At 34.2% G+C, this 23,393-nt stretch overlaps 1 protein-coding gene across 11 annotated transcripts in view; it reads right to left on the bottom strand.

Annotated features, from left to right (window-relative positions):
- Positions 1–23,393, bottom strand: part of LRRC7 (leucine rich repeat containing 7) — a 552,029-nt gene that overhangs the window by 54,909 nt on the left and 473,727 nt on the right. For 9 of the 11 annotated variants that reach the window (XR_006712370.1, XM_045477806.1, XM_045477810.1 and 6 more), the window contains one exon: positions 21,828–21,947. The exons of 1 other annotated variant lie outside the window; for it this stretch is intronic. Coding sequence is in view for 8 of the 10 variants with exons in the window: in XM_045477806.1 (XP_045333762.1) it covers positions 21,828–21,947 (120 nt within the window). In the remaining 2 variants the exon portion in view is untranslated. Of the gene's footprint in view, positions 1–21,827; positions 21,948–23,393 lie in introns of those variants that run through there. One more of the 11 variants, XR_006712369.1, reaches the window with a different exon arrangement.

Raw genomic sequence — 23,393 nt, 5'->3', positions numbered from 1 at the left:
TCTGGAAAACAGTATGGAGGTTCCTCAAAATATTAAAAATAGAACTATCCTGTGACCTAGGAATTGCACTACTAGGTATTTATCCAAGAGATACAGGTATGCTGTTTTGAAGGGGCACATGAACCCCAATGTTTATAGCAGCACTATCAACAATAGCCAAAGTATGGAAAGAGCCCATATGTCCGTCAATGGATATATGGATAAAGAAGAAGTGGTATGTATATGCAATGGAGTATTATTCAGCAATCAAAAAGAATGAAATCTTGCCATTTGCAACTACGTGGATGGAACTAGAGGGTATTATGCTAAGCAAAATTAGCCAGCCAGAGAAAGACAAATGCCATATGACTTCACTCATAAGTGGATTTTAAGATATAGAACACATGAACTTAAGGGAAGGGAAGCAAAAATAATATAAAAACGTGAACTGAGGGCTGATGGGGGGTGGGAGGGCGGGGATGGTGGGTGATGGGTAATGAGGAGGGCACCTTTTGGGATGAGCACTGGGTGTTGTATGGAAACAAATTTGACAATAAACTAAAAAATAAATAAATTAATTAAAAAAATAAAAAAAATAAAAATGGTATCTAAGAAAAAAAATAATATAAAAACATGGAGAGGGACAAAACATAAGAGACTCTTGAATATAGAGACAAACAGAGGGTTGCTGGAGGGGTTGTGGGAGGGAGGATGGGCTAAATGGGTAAGGGGCTTAAGGAATCTACTGCTGAAATCATTGTTGCCTCATGTGCTAATTAACTTGGATGTAAATTATAAAAAATAAGTAAATTATAGAAAAAAAAAAGAAAAACTTAGAGGGGTCTAGAACATTAAACACATGGATGCATAATCTACATGAAAACATCGATAAAGACTGCTTAACAACCCCTTCATTGATTAGAATATTCTTGTAATTGTCTATCCAAGGGTGAAAAGCTGATTGCATATGTTATATAATAGCCTGTAGAATTATTTTTCTGGTTTATTTTTACCTTCTCATGGGATAGGTGCAGCCCAGGACTATGCTTTGATTTGGAACTCCTTGAAGGCAAGCTCTATATCCTACTTATCATCTTTAATGACTTGCACAGTAACTGGCATTTAATAAATAATGACTACTATCCAAACACTGGGTGCTAAACAATGCACTAAAACTTACCTTATACATATTATCTCCTTTAGTCCTTATAACAGCATTAGAGATTAATTATTATGAATTAATATTACCCAATATTGCTAAGGAGGAAACTAAGTCTTGGGGAGGTTAAGTAGCTTTCCCAAGTAATTTGCACTAGTGGTAAACTGACAGGATCAGGATTTGAACCAAGGCTGTCTGACTATTAAAGTTCATTCTCTTAAACACAAAACTATACTGCAATCTCCTTACCCCCAAATTGACTTTTCTGTTCTGAAAAGGAACAAAAGGATCAGGTTTAGGATATATTAAATTTCTTTAGCAGCTCTTTAATTTGCCAAAGGGCCATTCCTACTTATTGAATTAGGTCTGTTATCTATTTTAGATCCTATGGATGTGACAGATTGTTATAGTTAGGCAAATAAGTGTATTTAGCAATCTTTCCATAATTATGAAGTAATGAAGCTCATGTTCTCACATGGTTTGGTAAAACATCAAATGGGCATGAAAAGAATGTGCTGTAAAATGATTATGTTTGCATCAGTACTGTTCTTTCATTCCCTATTGGGGATACAGGCTGCAGTGAATGGGGAGAGGGAGATATAGAAGAAAGCCAGGAGTTAACACTACATTTTGTGTGAAGTTAAGCAAACATAAATGACATAAGATATCTAATGGGACAATTACAGTGTTGGAGGGACTGTAAAGAGGGTTTTTTCTGACTGGCACAAAGGCTTGAGAAAGGTAATGAGGATGCTTATGATGAAGTACAAAGGGCTAATGAAAATGTAGAAAATGTCAGAGGCTCGATTTGTTCAAGCAGAGGGTTAGTCTTGAGAACACTGACTCATACTGAAGGGGAATTTGAACATGAAGCTTTCTGTAAAGACTGTGCTACACATTTTGAATGATAAAAAGAAATAGAGTAGATCTGACATTTGTTTTGAACTTTCAAGGGGAGGTTGGACAAAATAACATGTATTTGAGGAGAATAGTGATGAAACATAGTATTTTCAAGTTGACCCAAAACCATACTGTCAGAATTTACAGGGAAAAAGTCCAATATCCATAGAACCCAAGAAAACGTTTATGTCAACATCACAGGAAAGAAATGTTGATTTGATACCAAATGGCACTGTTCATACAAAATTCTGTCCACAGCCAAACCAGCTTATTACATACAAATTTTAAGTGTTTGGGAGGCTTTATAGGATATAAAAGAAATGACTTTCTCACTACAACGCTGCTTTAGTTCACACTATTCTCTAAGTGAAGAATGCTAGACTGAGAAGTATATTACCCAATTCATCTGTCATCTGTTTTACTAGCCACCTTGGCTCTTGAACCACTTAGGATTGCTTCCAAAAATCAAACAGCCTCGAAAGATGACAGTTTATGCCGCTGAGAATATTCAAATGGACACAATTCATTCTCTCACATTAAGTCCAAAAGAGTTCAAAAATGTTTGGGAGCAGTGTCAACAACACAGAATCATCTAAAAAGGATAATTCAGTAACTAATTTCAAGGAACCAGTGATGCTCATTTAAATGAGTCAGTTACAATAATTTTGTAAAACGACAAAAACCACAAAACAGTCCTAATCACTTTCCATTTATACCATATGTTCTGTAGTGACTTTTTTTAGTAAGCAGGTTAAGTTTAAAAAATATAGACAATTGGACTTCTGCTTCCAGTTAGATGAAGTAGACTGACTTTTCCCTGTTCCCTTTAAGAACAATTAAAACCTTGGACATAATAAAGAAACTTGGACATATAACATAAAACAAATATATAAACAATATATATATATATATATATATATATATATATATATATAATTATATAAACAAATATAAGGGAACTCTGGAAAGAAGACAGAATAATGCAGATCAATTATGGATCTGGAGACCAAGCAACAACATGGCACTGAATCTCTTGGGTTTTACTTTTGTGAGAGTCAGGACCTTCTCTATCATTCAATGAGGCTACTCCCACTGAGGTATTAGTGGAGACCCTCTGTGGAGCTGGAAATTCCATCCTCATCTAGCAATAACAAGAAGACTTTGCCTCAAGTGTCAACAGAGACTGAATGGGAAAATTGGACTTCTCCCTACCTGGCCTGAATGAGGCAGTGCCCCATTCTTCTCCAGTTGGAGTGGTTTCAAGGAAAGATAGCTAAAACATAAGGTTTAAGTACAATCCAGAGTTTTATAACATTCTACAAAATTTCTAGGTTTAAATCATACCAAGAACCAGGAAAATGTCAAACTAAATGGAAAAAGATAATCACTAAATGCCAACACTGAGAGAACGGAGATATTAGCATTATCTGACAAAAATTTTAAGGTAGCTAATTAAAAACATGTATCAATGACCAATTATGCATATGCTTAAACAAAATGAAAAAAAAAACCCAGTGAAAAAATATAAAATTTCAGCAAATAAATAGAAGATATTAAGAAGAAACAAATGGAATTTTTAGAGCTGGAAAATACAATGACTGAAAAGCTCAATGGATGGGCTTAAAAGCAGATATAGAAAACAAAGAAAAGAAACAGTAAAGTAGAAGCCAGGGCAATAGAAATGATCCAATCTGAATAAAAAAAACACACTGGAACAAATGACCAGAGTGTTAGGGACCTAACAATCATATTATCGAAAGGAAAGGAGGAAGAGAATGGGGCTGAAAATTAAATGAGGAAATAACTGCTGAAAAATTCTGATATTTGTCAAAAGACAAAAACCTACAGATCTGAGAAGCAGAATATCACACAGATTAAACTCAAAGAAAACCATGCATTGACACCTTATAATTAAACTTCTGAAAACTTAAGACAAAGAAAAATGTCCTAAGGCAGCCTGAGAAAAGTGACATCTCACCAGAGACTAAAAACAAATCAAATGGCAGTGGATGTCTCATCAAAAACCAAAGTGAAAGGAAAGAAGTGGCACAATATTTTTCAATTGCTGAAGGAATAGAACTGTCAACCTAACATTTTATACCAGTGAAAATGTTCTTCAGGAATGAAAGAGAAATTGAGACATTCTCAGCTGAAGGACAAATGAAGAAAATTTGTCACCACCAGGCCTATCCTAAAATAATGGCTAAAGAAAGTTCTCTAAATAAAAAAGGAAATTATAAAAGAGGAAACCTTGGAACATTAGAAAGAAAGAAATAACATAGCAAACAAATATATGGATACATAAAATGAGCCTTCTTTATCTTCTTGAATTTTCAAAGTAATGTTTGATGACTGAAGTAAAACTATGTCATTATCTGAGGTGGTTCTATATGTGTGTAGAGGAAATGTTTGAGACAGCTATAAGCAGAGGAGGGTGAAGTGACAGAAAGACAGGTAAAGTTTCTGCACTTTATTTGAACTGTTAGGTGATGACACTAGCAGACTCTCGTAATTTATGTATATAGAATATAATAACCAGAGCAACCATTTAAAAAGCTACACAAAGAGGTTTACTAAACACTGTAGATAAATAAAATAAAAATTCTAAAAAATGTCCAGATAACACACAGGAAGCAGGCAAAAAAAAAAAAAAAAAAGACAAAACAGAGAAGCAAAGAGAGAGAGAGAGAGAGAGAGAAAACAACAAACAAAAAATCACATTAAATCTTTAAACCTTAATGTGTCAGTTCTTAAACTCAAAGAGACTAAATGCACAAATTAAAAGACAGATCTTGGCAGAAGGGATTAAGGAACATTACTCAACTATATGCAGACTATAAAAACTACATGCAGACATTACTGCAAATATAACAATATAGGAGGATAAAAAGTAAAAGCATTAAAAACATATATCATGCAGATATTAGTTAAAGGAAAAGAGAAGGGGCTGTATCAATACTAGATAAGGTAGATTTCAGAGCAGAGCAAATACACTCAATATAGAGAGGGATCTTATGTTATGAAAAAAGAGTCAGTCCACTGAGGGGACATAGCAATCCTAAATGCATACATAGCTCCAATAACAAAGCTGCAAATACGTGACCAAAATTGATAGAATTTAAAGAGAAATAAACAAATACACAATTAGAGTTGGAGATTTCAACACTCTTCTCTCAACAATTGATAGAACTACGCTGAAAATGACCAAGAATACAGAAGAACTCAACAATACCATCAACTAACCAGATCTAATTGTCATTTATTGAACATTCCACCTGACGTCATTCGAATACACAGTATTTTCAAGTTTTCATAGAAAAATTACTAAGATAGAATATATCCTGAACCAGAAAACAAATCTCAGCAAATTTAAACGAAATAAAATAACACAGAATGTATTCTCCAACCACAGTAGAATCAAACTAAAAATTTATGACAAAAAGATAAAACTATCTAAACACTTGTAAACTACACAAAGCAGTTTGAAATAATGTGTGGGTTACAGAGGTCTCAAAAGAAATAAAATAATATATTGAACTGAACATAAATGAAAATGCAGCACATAAAAATTTGTGGAACACAGCTAAAACAGTGCTAAGAGAGAAATTTATGACCCTAAATGTAGGTACTAGAAAAGAAGAAGCCTCAAATTAATAATTAAGATCCTACATCAAGAGCCTAGGGAAAGAAGGGCTAAATAAACCCAAAGCAAGTTGGTTTTTATTAAGTTATATAATAATATAGTTATATAGTTATTATTATATTATAGGTTTTATTATCATAAAAAGAGAAGAAAAAAAGCAGAAATCAGTGAAATGGAAAGTGACTAACAGATAAAATAGATGAAACAAAGAGCTGGTTCTTTGAAAAGATAAAAAAATTGACACATTTCTAGTAAGACTTAAAAAGAAAAAAGAAAGAAGACATAAATTACCAAAATTAGGAATGAAGAAGGGAGTATCATTTCAGTCCTATAAACATCATAAGGCTAATGAGGTAATACTAAAAATAACTCTACACATAAATTTGACAATTCATATGAAATGGGCCACTTTCTTGAAAAACCCAAACTACCATATTTCATCCAATATGAAATAGATAATTTCAATAGCCCTGTAACTATCAAGATTGGAATCTGTAATTTAAAATCTTCCAGGAAAGAAATCTCCAGGTCCAGATGGTTACATTGGAGAATTCTAACAAACATTTAAATAAGAATTAACGTCAATTCCACACACTCTTTTCCAGAAGAGGAAGTAACATTCCCAATATATTCTATAAAACTAGTATTGTCCCAATAACAAAACCAGACAAAGACAGTACCAAAAAAAAAAAAAAAGAGGAAGTAAAAGAAAACTACAAACCTCCTTCATAGATGAATGCAAAAATCCTTAACAAAATATTGACAAATAGAATTCAGCAATATATATATATATATATATATATATATATATATAAAAGAATTATGTACCATGACCAAGTAGGGTTTATTCCAGTGATTCAAAGCTTGCTCAATATTTCAAAATCAACCAATGCAATGCACCATATTAATGGACTACAGAAGTAAAATCATGTGATCCTATCAATGGAAGCCTAGGACATTTGACAAAATTCAGCTCCCATTCATAACAAAAATTCTGAGATATATAGGAATGGAGGGGAACTTACCCAACTTGATAATGAACATTTCCAAAAAACTTAAAGCTAACGTTATACTTAATGTTGCAAACTGAATACTTCCTCCCTAAGATGAAGTACAGGCACAGATGTCCACACTCACCACTCTTTTTAAACACAGTACTGGAAGTTCTAGTCAATAGACTAAGGCAAGAAAAGGAAATAAAAGGCATACAGATTGAAGAGGAAGAAATTAACTGTCCTTATTTGCATATGACATGACTGTCTACATTGAAAATCAAAAGAATCAACAAAAATATATTCCTAGAACTAACAAGTGAGTCGAGCAAGTTTGCAGGATACATCAAATGTATTTATGTACGTTAGCAACAAACATGTGCACATCGAAATTTCAAGCAACAGCATATACAATCACACACACAAAAAAGTGAAATATTTAGGTGTAAATCAAACAAAGCTTGCACAGGACTTATACGCTGAAAACTACACAATGCTGATGAAAGATATCAAAGATTTAAATAAATGAAGACATATTTATAGATTGGAAGACTTAACATAGTAAGGACGTAATTCTCTCCAAATTGATACACAGGTTTAACAAATTCCCATAAAAATCCCAGCATGATTTTTTAATGGATATATATAAGATTATTCTAAAATTTATATTGAAAGGCAGCAAAAATAGAATAACTATAATGATTTTGAAAAAGAAGAAGAAAACAGGAAGAATAAGCCTATCTGATTTCAAGATTATTATAATTACAGTAATCAGGACTGTGTGATATTGGCAGAGGGACAGACAGATAAATGGAACAGTTCAGAGAACCCACAAATAGATTCACACAAATCTGCCCAAATGACTTTTTGTCAAAGGTGCAAAAGCAATTCAATGGAAAAAAGATAGCTTTTTCAACAAACGGTGCTGGCACCATTAGACATCCATAGGCAAAATAAATGAGACCTGACCTATGTCTCATACTTTGTATGTATATAAATTAGCTCAAAATAGATCACAGACTTAAATGTAAAACGTTGAGAATGAAAATCAAACTACAGAATTCGAGAAAAGATTAGCAAATCAAGAATGGGATCAAGAACAAAGAACACTCAAAATGCAAAAGTAAGAAACTAAATAATCCATTTGGAATAATGTTGAAAGATGTGAAGAAACATTTCACCAAAGATTATACAGATGGCAGCAAATAAGCACATGAAAAGATGTTCAAAATCATTAGCTATTGGAGAAATTCAAATTAAAACCACAGTGAGATATCACTACACATGTATCAGACTGACTAAGTAAACCATAGTGACAACAACAAATGCTGACAAAGATGAGGAGAAACTCAGAGGCTGCTGCTGCTTGAAATGTAAAATGGTAAGAGCTGTTCTGGAAACATTTAACAGTTTCTTAAAAAACTAAACATGTCGGGGCGCCTGGGTGACGCAGTCGGTTAAGCGTCCGACTTCAGCCAGGTCATGATCTCGCGGTCCGTGAGTTCGAGCCCCGCATCAGGCTCTGGGCTGATGGCTCAGAGCCTGGGGCCTGTTTCCGATTCTGTGTCTCCCTCTCTCTCTGCCCCTCCCCCATTCATGCTCTGTCTCTCTCTGTCCCAAAAATAAATGTTGAAAAAAAAAATTAAAAAACTAAACATGCAAGGAGTACCATATGATGCAGCAGTAATATTCCTGGGCATTTATCCTAGAGACTTAAGACCAACATTCATACACAAACCTGTCCATGAATGTTTAGAACAACTTTCTTCATAACAGCCCCAAACTAGAAACAATCCAAGTTTCTTTCAGTGGGTGACTGGTCAAACAAACAGATGTGTCCTTACCATAATATACAAAACAACAATAAAAAGTAAGAAACTATTAACACACACACACACAACGATATGAATGAATCTTCAGAGAATTATGCTGAGTAAAAAAGCTAAGCCCAAAAGATGACATACTATAGGATTCCATTTGTATGACATTCTTCAAACAACAAAATTATAGAAATGGAGGGTTGTAGAAATGCCAGGAGTTAATTTAAAAAATAAGAGGCAGTACAGATAACACAGTCTTTGAAGGTAGATGACTCTGGGTTTTATTTCTTGCTTTTAGTTGTGCAATCGTATACAAGCTACCTAAGCCCTCTGCTTATCATATGAAAACTGTAGATATAATAAGTGCTTCATAGAATATTGTGAGGAATAAAGAAGACAATGTATTGAATTGAGCAAATTTCTTGGTACCTAGTAAGTACTCAATAATTGCAATGAGAATAAAAAGTTCTCTGCTGCTTAAAGATCTGATTGCTCTTTGGACATAGCAATAGATAATCACCCAAAAGAACTGTTTTTAAACCTGTGGCAATTAATCAATGTCAACTTGCTTTATAAACTGCTCCTGAAAGTTAGCTAATCAGCAAGAGTCTCACTCAAATAACCATGCTTCCCCAGTTCAAGGTCAATTAACCCCTAAATATTCCAACTTCTGAAAATCCATCAATTCTTGAACTCCATGCTTCCTCAGACTGTGGTTTTACTCAGAGATTGTACCTTACAAGTTATTTGTTAGCAAGCAGTAAATTATGTTTTGTTTCAGATATTGAAAAATGGCTTCTTTATGGAGGGATACTGCATATACAAATTTAAAAAACACAATTCTGGGGCTACTGCGTGGCTCAGTCATTTAAGAGTCCAACTTTGGCTCAGGTCATGATCTCGTGGTTCGTGGGTTGGAGCCGCGCATCAGGCTCTGTGCTGACAGCTCAGAGCCTGGAGCCTGCTTCAGATTCTGTCTCTCTTGCTCTCTGCCCCTCCCCCACTCACGCTCTTCCTGTCTGTCTGTCTCTCTCTCAAAAATAAACATTAAAAAAATGTAAAAAACACAATTCTGTCATAAGTGGAGATGATGCTACTCACTCTTCACTAATACAGCTAATATTTTAAGTTGCAGTGATTCACCTTCATTTTTTTTCCCATAGACACTTCCATCCCCATTATTTATATGATTTCATAAAACTGTCCAGATGAAGAGTACAGCCAGTGTTAATGTATAAGTAATTCAAAAGAGACACTAACTCATGACCTTGGTCTCATTAACAGCCTGCTGTTAGGAACACCGCTAAATGAAAATTTAGCTTGTCCCTAATTAACAGATTTTTATCCAAAATAATATTATAACAGCTACCAATAATTAAACACTTATATGACAGACATTGTGATAAATATTTTACATCATGGTGTTAATTTTTAGAACCACTCTATAAGGTATGCATCACTGTGCTCTTTCCCCCATTTTGGAAATTCAACAGCAAAGCTTAATATGCGCAAGGGCCAACCAAAGATAAAGTTCAAGTTCATAATTTCTCTTGCACTCCTGCTTAAAAGAAAAAAAAAGAACACGATCTTAAGAACTAATAAAAAATTGAGATTTTTTCCCTGCAGCTTTAGTGCATTATTTAGTTTTTATGTTTTAGTATAATTGTCATTTTGCAGGGATTAATTCAATATTCAGTGCAGTTTCATCACGTTTACCAGTGGTTTTGGTGACAGGATTTAGGTTATTTTGTGGAAAATGGAGAGAGTGTTAAATAGGGGGTGGTAGTTGGAATCTTAGGTGATATAATCAGGAAGTTTGATGAGCTAAATTATTGAGAAACAAAATTAACAAAATGAACTAAATTCAATACTATAGAAGAATCTGTAGGTAGGTTTCAGTCATGCCCAGAGCTCCTACATCTGTTCCTTCTGGATTCACAAAAGTAAGTAAAGAACTTGCAAATGTTTTGGATGAAAGAAAATGAAGGTTTAGGGGAAAAAAGTGCATTTAAGATCTAAACTCGATTTGTGTAGGATTGGGAAGAACAAGTTGAAGAGGACTCAAAAATTATTTTTAAGTACATGACTGGTGCCAGGGTTTCTTTCTCTCTTCTGAACATGGAAGAGAAGAAACAATACCAAGTTGTGGCAAAAAGTTCTAGCTAACTACATATCAAATATATTGCTGATATTGAGGGTTATTTACTATTACAACAGGTCTATGCTATAATGTTTTCTGAAAGTTTTTGGTTGAGTGGGGTGGGAGGGATACAATACCTTAGTAGTATAACACCAGGTTGTAGAAGCAGACATTACTAGGCTCCAATCCTGTGTTCCTCAATTCCATGCCTCTGGCTCCCTGTCCCATAAGATTGTTGTGAAGATGATACGAGAGTGTCTATGTTAAACAACTTAGTACAGTCCTACTCTGTATTGTAGAAATTGTTTTATAATTATGTTAACCAAACTAGTAAGCATTATTTCTTCTTCTTCTTCTTCTTCTTCTTCTTCTTCTTCTTCTTCTTCTTCTTCTCTCTCTGTATTTTAAATATTCAGCTGGGGCAGTTTTGATGCCAAAAATCTATGTTCTCCCATTTGGGCATTAGAGGACAATTAAGCACAGATACTTGGAAGGGAGCTCTGAAGCTTAAAAGAGAGGGGGCAGGAAGATGTTCTTTCTCCTGTCCTGAGGACTGGGTGACATTGCATTCTGCTGACATAGTGCAATATTTTTAGAGGGGGTTATTCAAAATACTTGTTGACTTCAATTTTTTAAGAGTTAAAAACTGGTGATATACTTCAATGCCCCAAATGACAGTTAAAAGGGTGAGGCAATAGGCCCTTTCCCTTCAGTGCATACGCCTTAGGATGACAGCTGGCTGATATGTGCAGACGGTTTTTTCCGGCTTATTGAATCTCATAAGCATATTCTCTTATGATTAAATGTCAACTTATAAAACACAGCTATGGAACTGGAAATTATTAACCAAATGAAAAAAACAATAAAGGATCCACAGTAGCGAAAATGATGAAATTAGAGCTAAGTCTATACTCTTCAACCTACAATTTGTTTTGTGATGATGCTAACTTACTACATTCCTGAAATAAAATAAAAAGATGTTAACAGTAACAACAAAAATTTGACAATTATTCCTTTCACCCTTAAGATTTATTAGAGCCTTTAGATAGCCAGATAAAGTCAGATAAAAATCAAGTGGCAAGACATGGGATCTTACTCTTGTGATATCTTCTATTCGGCAACAATCCTTGATCATCTGCCAGTTGCCATGTTGTTTACATCTTCAAATTACATACTCGGTCATGGACATTTTTATTTCACTGGATTAATTTTTCATTTTCCTTTTGCTTTTATATTTCTTCCAAAATGAAGATAGTATAAATGTTATTGAGTTATTTCAATTTCCCTAGGCAGAATAGTCATTTGTTTTAAGGAACAACAAGAATTGATGGAATAAGTAGTTTTAATCTGCCACTTTATTGTTTTAATCTGTGGCAAGTTTTTTTTTTTTTTAACCTCTGACTTAACAGTCATTTGATAGACATTCTTTGGGTTTGCACTCTCACTGAGGAAATAATTTAGAGTCAGTCCAGATGAGAGCAATCTCCTGATTTTATAACAGCGATGGCTTTCACTACTGGACACAGCTGTATTGTTGTACTTATATTAGGAGATAAAGGGATGTAATCTGGAAATTAAAGAATTAGTGTTGTATTAAGTAAAAAAAAATAATTAAAAATAGCAAGCATGAAACTAAACAGGGTTTTACTCAACTGCCACTTTTGCTTCAAGTTAGAGATTTTTTTCACTCACATTTCTACAAACTCCTATCCACATTAATAATAGTACATCAATCGATTAAAAATATATCATTCTAGCTGGTCAGATTAACAAAATAAATCTTTGCAATGGATCATTAAATAGAGGAAATTACTTCATTGATTTCTTCAAACGCTTCTTCCTGATTCAGCTACTATTACCGAGGACGTGGAACTGCCCCCGAAGGGGCCCCTTTCCATGAAAGTTTTGACTTCCTACAGGCCATGTACTCTTGCTTTGGCAATTAATTCTTATTTAACAAGCAAGTCTTACTATTTACTCAGGCTTCTCTCTCTTATTTCAATAATTTGCAATTATGGGGGGCATTGAATCTAATTGGATGCATTCATTCTTATTTCTCTAGTATAGTGAAAGACATGGCTGCACTGATTTACTGGAATAGATAACATGGCAATCAATCAGGAAGCTGTGTTTTAAAAGCATACATTTAATTCATCTGAATAATGGTTCTGATACTGGTAACATAAAAGGAGTGCAACTTGAAATTCTCAAGACTAGATTTGAGCCCTTAGCTTACGATTCCTACAATTATTCTTTGGATTATTGTATGTATTTTAACATCTAGCAGTGCATTTTTATCCTGTTCTAGAACAATAACTGATATTTATGCCATAAAGACCATGCTGAGGCTACTCTAGTAGATATAAAAGCATATATTTGTTAGGCAGGGGACATTAGTGCATGTCTTAATGTAGTCACTAAACATAAGCATCAGAAATTTCAAAGAGCCTCCAATGGATATTTGGTGGATGCCTAACAATATTAGCAATAATTGATACTTAACCATAAATCATATAAGATAGAGTTTTCACCTACTTCCCTCTCCTACTCTTGACCCCTCCTAACCTGGAAGGAGATTTGTATGACGGTGGGTATGCTTGCTTCCCAGGCAACTCGTGTGTTGCTTAACACTCCTTTTTTTGGGTGCTGGGGTGGCTCAGTCGGTTAAGTCTCTGACTCTTGATTTCAGCTTAGGTCCTGATCTCATGGTTTGTGGGTTCAAGCTCCACGTGGGGCTCTCCGCTCACAGCGCAGGGCCTGCTTCAGATCCTCTGTCACCCACCCTCTGCCCCTCTCCCAGTCATGCTAGCTCTCCCTCTGAAAATTAAATGAACGTTAAAAAAAAAACCCTCCTTTTTCAATCTAAGGGCAAAATTAAGGAGTGGGTACTTACTATGCACACAAATAATCAATTTCAGATTATTTCTGGATACCAAAACCCTACTTTCCAGGATATCAAAGAAAAGTATAGTTGCATTATTGTAGATCCAGAAAGTTGTCTTCAAAATCCTGCTAGGGATTAAGGTTCATGCATTCGCTATCTTCCCACTGTTCCCCTGTCCTTTTTAAACTTTAGTTCCCTGAAAAAAGTGGCTTTTGGTCAAGAGAAAAATTGCATATATTAGTGTAGGAAATGTCTCTCTGGGGGCAACTGATTGTGCCAAGAGTTTTTTTTTTTTTTTAATTTAAAAATCCATAATTGTATGACGTCATCAATTTGCCCTTTCACTGACTCATTTCTTCATTTTTGGGCAGAGTTCCCTGACAGTGAATGAGTTTGGCTGGTCTTTCTTCTTGAAGCTCAGCAGCCTCAGTGGAATATGCTGTCACCGTGGATATCAATGTGGTCTCAATAGTGCTCAATTCAGAGTCCTAAGTGACACCACCGTGAGTGAGAGTGACAGGAAGAGGATGAGGGAAACAGGGAGAATCTCAGTCTACCAAGTGACTCAGAAAAATCTTTTCCTAATGTTTAGAAAAAATGTTTGGAGCTTAAAATGACTATATAAAGGATTCCAACCTGTTTTTGATTTTCAGGGATGGCCCAGTCTACCAGAAAAATTAAAGAAATATTTACTCTGGCCAGTGCAAAATGTGCCCCTATCAGAGGAGAAAAATGAGGCCCGGAAAAGAGAAGCAGAAAAGCAGGAGCCAGGATTGTGCTTGGCATTACTCACAGTGATAGGGAAAGTTGTTCTCATTTGCTTATGGACTGACAAAGTCGAGGCATTTATTCCTTGTGGTTCTTTACTGTTAATAATGTGCATTGCTTTGGGAGGGAAAAATACAAAGCCTCAGGCAAAACCTACTATACCTGACATATTTCTTTCTGTACAAAAGGAGAGGTTAGCTACAGAATTGACAATTACTAAGTTTCAGAATATTTTTTTTATTTCACTTTTATTTTAAGCTGGAACTTGACTCTGATGTAGTTGATGGAAATGAGAAACATACCTATTTCCCTGTATCTTACCTCCTATATGCAAGGTTTACTGGGTTGATTTTCCTATCTGCTTTTTCCATATATTGACTTGCTCTCTTATAGCCTCAAGATCTACTCTACTTTTGCCATCCTTACTTTTTCCAGTATTTAAATATTCATCTCTCTTTCTTACCTGTTCTAGACTTTCCACTATTTCCATATAAGCAAGCTATATTTACCCGCCTCCCTGCCTTTGATACAAGGGATTCCAACAGCACTATTGCTGTGTCTCAGCTAAATTACAAAAGTCGTGAATTATTGTTATTTTTATTTCAGTTCCACATACATACAGTACGTATAGCAGTATTTGCTCTTAATGGAAAAGGGTTTGGAAAAAGTTACTTTTCAATGGCTATAACTTAATAATCACGTATTTTAAATACTTTTTTTTTTAATGTTAGAGAGAGGAGTGACAGTGAGGGAAAGGGGCAGCGGGGAGAGACAGAATCTCAACTTCCCCTGCCTAACAAATATATGCTTCTTTAACAGAGAATCTTAAGCAGGCCCCACGTTCAGCATGGAGCCTGATGTGGGGCTCTATCTCATGGCCATGGTTCATGACCTGAGTTGAAATCAAGAGTTGATGCTCAACCAACTGAGCCATCTCTAATGATTATATATTTTAGATAAGATATCTATGGCAGAATAGTAAAATGCTTTTTATTTAAACAACTAAATATGCAGGTTAATTTTCATCTGTCACACTTTTAAATATCTACTTTTTATTTAAAAATGATCTCACTTTTTTGGAAAGTTCTACAATAGATGGACTTTTATTACCAAGTGGAAAACCAATTCTAGTAAAAATTTGATTCACTTGTTTTAAAATAAAATGATATCTTGACCATATGGTCAGCAGCAAGGCAACATAAGATTTTCAGAAGGTATTTTAGATCTTATCTTTCTAAGTATGTATAGAAAGAAATGGTAAAATGCATTATACTAAGATACATGAGAAATGCCAAAATTAAAATAAGGAATGAATATTCCTTCCCAGGAACTTAATTAAAAAAACTTTTAATACTTCATATGATTTGAAAAAGCAAAAATTCTAATTTGGTTCCTGGGAAAGAAAGGATAAAAAGACAATGAAAATGATTAAAAAAAACCCACATAATTTTTCTTAAATTTCTTTAAGTTTCTCCTAATGAGTTCATGGGCATGCCTCACAGATGACAAGCATCTGGCAATCACGAAGCCCTTAATGGCTGAGCTGGCTTTGTAGATGTGAGAAAATCCTGGGCAAATTCAGCATCAGGGACAAGTTTATGAGCCAAGACTAAATTAGCTGCATTTTTATACTTTTCTTCTCAACTGTGTCCATCTTGATGTTGACCCTTGGTACCTATCTTTATTATTCTAGCTGCCAACTCATTATGCACTTAACCTAGAAAAACAGACACTTGGGGAGGGAAGAGTTGCTAATGCTGAAAGAGACCTTTGAATGTCTAGTCTTTACATATTAAAAGATTTTCAGATTTAATATCACTAGGATTTTAAAGTTTCTTGGTTACCCTTTCCAGAAAGGGAATGTTTTAAGTTTCATTTGTTTTAATATGCCACTTTAGCCTTTTTGCCACAATGCTTTTCTGCTCCAACATTGCAACATGTCCTTACGGGCTTTATCCTTCAATTTTAAACCTCCTCAAGGATATGCAACCTTAAGACTCTCAAAATTTTTTTTAAGACTCTCAATATTCTTAAAAGAGTTTGTCATTTCAGAAGTAGGGAAAAACAGCCTTGTCATTCCTATGGAAGGAGTCTACCAAATCAGAGTATAATATCTGGCTTTAAAATGAAAAAATTTTCACATAAGAAAGGAAAAACAAAATTTCACTATGAACTTCCTACTATTTTCTCTTAAGTATAGGAATGTAATCTAAAATATGTAGTCACCTGTGAAATCTTGGTGAGTAATCTAACTTAAACCCCACATCTCTCGGAAGAAACTGTTTCTTTTCCAGACAGCAGATAAAAATAATAAAAAAATAATGAAAATAATAGTACTTACCTGATATGGTTGTCATGGGGATTAGATGAAGAAATACATTATGACATTTAGCACAATACCTGACACAGAGTAATATTTAATATATGGTACATAATAGTTCTTACCAGAGTGACTTTAGCATAATCCAACAGATGACAGCTGTGAAAGCAGAGATGTGACAGCAGTCTAACGTACAAATATTCCTGAAACCATGTTGTTTTCAGGCATTCAAAAGTTTTTAATAGCAATTCTTAAAGTGCTTGTGTAGTAATGTTTGGAATTCAGGGGGAGGTTTACATAGCTGTGACATGTTCTTCCAGCAATGACCCCCAGACTCTGCATTGACGGATATTTAGAATTTGAGATTTTGGACACTGACATAGCAAGAGAGAACTGAAAACTACCACCTACTATTACACCATTAAAAGAAAAAAAAAGTCAGTTAAATCCCACCTCTTGCCACTCAGAAAAAAAGAAAGCAAAAAAACAAGTCGGGATTTAACACCCTCAAATTTTGCCATGGATTAGCCACTCTCGGGTACTCAGGACAGAAATAGTAGATAAAGAACAAAATCCTTTCTGATCGATGAGCACTTTTTGTCTATTTTATGTGTCTGAAATATTTGATGTGTTGGAGGGTACCCAAATTTGTTCTCCTATAGTGTTTGCAGTACTCACAGGCATATCCGTGAGTACTACCAATATTAGTTCAACCAAAGAGCTATGATAGCCAGAACGGAGAGCCACAGTTCAATCAAAGGCTTTCTGAAACTGTGTCTCCCCCTGAATCTCTGAAGCACCACAGGGTTTCTGATCATGGTAGTATCACAGCACTAAATACCACACAGTTGAAGTATCACAGTAGTAACATAGGAGTAACTCTAAGAATAATAATAAGATTGTTTAAAAACTCTAATACAGAGATTTCAAGAAATACACTGAAATGGAGCTGGCTACGACTTCATCATTTATTCTCCTTTGATTCCCCATTCCATTTGTAGTCCAATTCTTAATTTTCCATTCTCACTCTGTCTACCCTGACTACTTACTTCAACTGCAAAAGTAATATTGATTTTTAAAAACATTCACTGTATAATGAAATATAAACACAATAAATAGTAGTATTTTTTTCATATTTATTTCAGTGAATCCTGAAGCCCAGGTTAATAATCCCATTACCATTTTCATTTCCTTAAATTGATTCTCACTGAATATTAACTTAATATATTCATTTAGAATATAATAAACTAAATTTGGATATTTAGAGCATCTTTTAATCTCTCTACTCTGTGAGATAATAGGTAGACACATCTATACGTTCTAAAATCCCAGATTTTAGGCAAATTTCAGGTAATCTGAAAATGCATATCATGATAGTAGGAAGAAGATACAAATGAGTTTACACATGAAAGACATACTACATTATTTCACATTTGAAAAGAAGTATCAAAGGTTATGAAGTTTTCACATAGATGAAATAATTATTTTAGTCTTAAATAAGACCAACTACCTTACTAATGTTTAATCAATACAGGATTGCCTGGGGTTCTTAAAAAAAAGTAGAGAAGCAAGCAAATGATTATCATGATTTTTACTGATGATATGATTATGGAGCTTGAAAATAGATTTCAGGTAAAGTGCATACATGGATGGTTAATGTAAACACCTCTTAATTCCATTTAGAATAATAAGTGAATAAAGCTTTTTCTTTCATGGGAAAATTATAGTAGCTTTTGCAACTATGTGAGTGGATATGGTTCCCCCCTTGGGTAGGCAACCTCCCCTTGGCTCTGATAGGTATTCCTTCAACTTCCTGTCATCACATTCATCCTCTTATCTTTCCTCAAAAAGAAGTAGATCCCCCTTCTTTCTTCGCTGAGATTTTCAACTTTCTCTTCACCGGTAACTTCTCATCAGCCTTCAGATATGATCAGGTGTCTGCCACTTTAAAAATTCCTTCTGTCTTCCTTATATCCCTTTTTATATTCTACCATAATTCTTTCATTCCTTATGAAGAAGCTCCTTTCTTGATATTCTAGGTTTCTATGTTTACCTACTCCTTAATGTAGGTTCCAATGAATTACACTCCATCAAGTAGGTATTAAACTGCTTTTGCCAAGACCACCAATGATCTGTTTCTAAATCCAGAGAGCCTTTAGTCATACTTATTTTGCTTGAATTTTTTTTTTTGGCAACACATGACACTGTTGACCACTACTTCCTTAAAACATTTTTTTCCATCTAGTTTTTTATTGGTCACTGGAGTTGAGAGCCCTATCTATTCTACTCCAACTGATTAGTCAAAGCTAATCATATAATTCCATTCATCTTGCTAGGGGTGGGAAGTCCTTCACTATTTTGGATCAATGAGATCTAAGAAGACATTGGTATTTAGGGTTGAAAAGTTTTGCTTGAAGTTTTGAAAAGTTTTGCTAAGAAGAGGTAGGGATTTAGGATTGAAAAGTTTTGCTTGTAACAGACTGCTTTTGGAAACTTGGCTCTTTCCCTTGATGGATTTGGAAGAGGAAGCTTGTATCTCTAATTGTCACTGGCACACAACTTAAATAATGAGAGGAACCAATTTTGGGATAAAGCCAACAATATGGATAGAAGAATGGAGAGGGAGAAAAACCCTAAGTATTTAAAATAATATAACTGAAGACTAAATCTGAGGCTTACTCTAGATCTTGATAATCAGCTAGATATTTACTTAATATTCAAGGCTGTTTCCCTTGAAGTTTCTATAACTTGTGGTAGACCCTATTGATAAAATCTATGGTTATTCCTTCTCTGTTCTTCTTCCTAAGAACATCCCTAAATGTTGGTGTCCCATGGAGCTCTGTGTCATCCATCTGCCTCACAGCTCAATTATGACATATATTTTGATGATTGCTAAGTCTGTATCTTTAGCTAAGATTTCTCTCCTGAACTTCAGATAAATATCTCTAAATATCCACTAACCGTTACCACTTAGATACCCTAAAGATACCTCAAGTCAACATATTAAAATGTAAACTAGGCTTGCCTCCTCCACTTCCAACCATTAACTCTTCTTGTGCTTCCAGTCTCAGTGAATGGCACATCAGTCCCTTGTCCAAACGAGAAACCTGTGTCTCAACCATGGAACTTATATCTATCTCCTATACCCTATGTCCAGTCAATCCCAACATCATGTTGGCTCACCTTTTAAGAAGATTGAATCTATGCATTTCGCTCCACCACCCATTGCTTCCACTTACTCTCCCCTGTATTACAGTAGAAGCTTTTTAACTGGTCCAGTTGCCTTCAGTCTTTCTTCTCTATAATTCATTCTCTGAAAAGCTATCAGAATGTTCTTTAAATGAAAATTTAATCTTTGCTTTCTCATGTTTAAAACATTTCAAAACTCCCCTTCTCATTTCCTTCAGAATAAAGTACAGCACGATCAACCTTCTGTTTACCTTCCAGCCTTATTTTACACCACTCCTCTCAACTTTAGTTTCTTTACTAAACAGGTGCCCTTTCCAGAAAATCTCATAACCCTGTATCCCAACTTCAAAGCACTAATCACACATTATGTTTATCTGCTGTGTTAAATATTGCCCAACAGGCAGATTAATAACATGTGTAACACCTGTAATCAGGGCATTAACAGCTATTTGAGGTAAAATAATTTGATATTTAATATATATATATATATATATATATATATATATATCTTTTAAAAAGCACTGAAGTAGTCATCAAGAGGAAAATCATCACCTAAATTACAAAGAAAGTATGTGATTATGTAGTATATATGTAAGCTATGAAGCATAATTATAAAATTCAACCTAAGAAATAAAACAGTAGCAAGAATAGTACAAATTTCCTCCATGATCTTACCCCAGTTTCCTCTTTAGAGATACCTCTAATCATAAATTTTGCTAACCATTCCCTTTTAACAATAGTTTTCTGACTCATGTACTTATGCCTAAACAATATATTTTAGTTTTTTTTATTTTTGAGAATTATAAATTTGATAGGTTTGATGTGTTCCATCTTCTGAAACTTGTTTTTTACTAAAATTATGTTTCTAAGGTTTATACATATTATCATAATTACTGATTAACTAATTTTCATTGCTTTAAAATATCCTTTTGTGTGAATAACAGAATTTATTTACATACTTTTCTGGTGGTAGGTTTTTCCAGTTTCCTACCATTGTAAACATTAAAAGTGTCTTGAATAACATCTTAGGAGGACAATTTTTAGAATATAAGGTACACTCATGGTCATCTTTATAAGATAATTTGATTCCAAAATGGCTGTTTTTATTCCTACAGGAACTATGAAAAGGTTTCCATTGCTCTTATACTAGCAAACAATTTACATTTTTCAGACTTAATTTTTGTGGACTAGTAGGCATAAAGTAGTATCTGTTTGGTTTTTTTTTTTGCATTTTTGATTGACAAAAATATTCTGCTTTTTAAAATGTTTATTTACTCTCCTAATTCTCTTTGTATTTTACCATTCTTTTGTATTGTGTTGTATGTCTTTTCTTATTGACTATATGAGTTTTAAAAAATATATTCTGGAATAGCAATCCCTTGTCTCTCATATATGTTGTAATTATCTTTTCCTGGGTTGTGGCTTTCTTCTTATTCCCTTTATGGTAATTTAACATGTAGCATTATAATTACTTACTTACCACTTAGGCTACCTCACTAGACTAAAAGATCTTCAAGTTAAGACACCATATCTTACTTTTGTTCCCCAGAATCTAAAAACTGCTCAACACATAGATGAGCACAGTTGCTCAGTAAGTATTTATTGAGTGAATGATTAGATGAATGAACTGGTATGACTTTACAAATGGTAAATCAATCTTTTTAGTTGAATTTCATTTTACACAAATTGGCTACACCATACTGCTAAACTCAAGAGGGTCAGAAGTATATATTACACACAATCCTGTACTTGCACTTCAAAGGTGGGTATCAGACACTAGTAAGAGGTGATAGTATCCATAGAGATGGCAGGATATTGTTTATAAAAATTTGTTACCAACTCTGAACATTTGGCAGTGTTCGTTTTTCATTCTTTTCATGCACTTATGGTTAACTAAACTCCTTATAGTGGGAAAATATTTAGTCTAAATTTATTACAAAATTAGAAATGAGGTTATGACATAAAATATGGATTACATATTACAATGGATGCACAAGGTTCATGGTTTGTGTCATTAATTTGAAACCGGTTACCTTTTTAGTAATGGTGTCCGGAGGTACATCCCGCCTCCCAAGAGGATAAGGATTCCATTGGCCACTAGGAGATACATCTTCTTGTCCATTGTCTAAAATGTTGCTTTGCTGGGACGGGGTCTATTGCAAAAATGGTATGGCATTCTTTAGTGATGTAATAGAAGTTTATCATAGTTTTCTGAAAAGAGTCCCTAGTGACTGTAAGATTAATTGTGTTTAATCGCAGAAAAACAAATATTCTGAACTGGAAGTATTATTATTCACTATTTACTTAATAAGAATTCTGAATTGACAGGTTTTTGGAAGCAATGAGAAATTCAATGAAAATAACCACTTTAGAGTTATTTACTGAATTTTAAAGAAAAGTTTAGATTATTTACAATACCTGAATAAAAAATAATCCGAATAACATTAACCAGTTGTTAAAAACCACAACATTTAAAAATTGCTTAATTCATTTCTTTACTATAATCTTACCGTTTAGACTATAAACTGAAACCATATAATACATAGTATATAACTTTCAATATTCCAAACCTAAAACAAATTTTATAAGGCTGTACTGATTCTGGGAGAACATGCGTTGCACTAATCCAAAATAGTGTTAATAATAGCATAGTGTAAGACTTACGGTACTATGACATTATCTACAGATAGCTTTTAGGGAAATATGAAAGCAACATCAAAAACGTTGTGCTGTTAGAATCACAGCATAAAATAAATCTGACTGTTGTGTTTCTAAATTTATTTATATAGATCATTTGTGCTTTAAGTTTAAACACCTCATATATTTTTAGCTGATTTACTGCTTATTATTTTTAACAAATAATAATACCCCTGTATTTATTATTATTAGTATTTGATATGGGAGAGAGTTCTATAGTTTGACCTGAGCAGGTAATTACAACCATCAGAAAGATGGGCTCCCATAGAGGGATAGAGTAGTGGTATATTTTTCCTGTGGAATGAGATTAACTTTTCTCAATGACTTTTCTCCTTCTCTAACCTACCACATATGCAGCTACTCCTTGATTTGCTGGGGAATTCTTCTGTGGATGAGAAATTATGCTGTTTCGTACACCGTTTTCTGTATATGTTTTGAAGTATCCCTATGGATAAATCAAGCCTAGTTAGAGGGTGCATGTGCAGCTCTATTCTGTGTGAGGAAGTGTCCAACCCCAGGGTGGGAGAACTGGGCCATTCTCTTCACAATGTTGCACAGATGGGCGGCTTGGCAGCTCTCATCTGGTTATACAGAGTGGTCCTTGTTGGTTTTTAAAAAAACAATTATATAACCATCCAATCTGCATGCTGATTGCATGCGTTTTTTAAAAAGGATTGCTTGGAACTATTTTAAAACAGGGTTATGATACCAGATGGAGTTTTCCTAAGGTATAATGGATATAATGAAAAGTAAGGAGGTAACTCAATTTTCTTATGTACTTTGGCCATGTGAATTCCTTTTTCAGGAGTCTATCAGAAACTATGAACAAAGAGAAAAACCATCCTGAACTGAAGCTTCTGGGTTAGCTAGGAATGCATTCACTTGTGGTTGTTTGAAAATTC

The sequence above is a fragment of the Leopardus geoffroyi genome, chromosome C1, assembly GCF_018350155.1.
Source record: "Leopardus geoffroyi isolate Oge1 chromosome C1, O.geoffroyi_Oge1_pat1.0, whole genome shotgun sequence".
Classification (NCBI taxonomy): Eukaryota; Metazoa; Chordata; class Mammalia; order Carnivora; family Felidae; genus Leopardus; species Leopardus geoffroyi.
The sequence above is the reverse complement of the archived record's forward strand: the minus strand, read 5'-3'. Positions and strand labels throughout refer to the sequence as shown.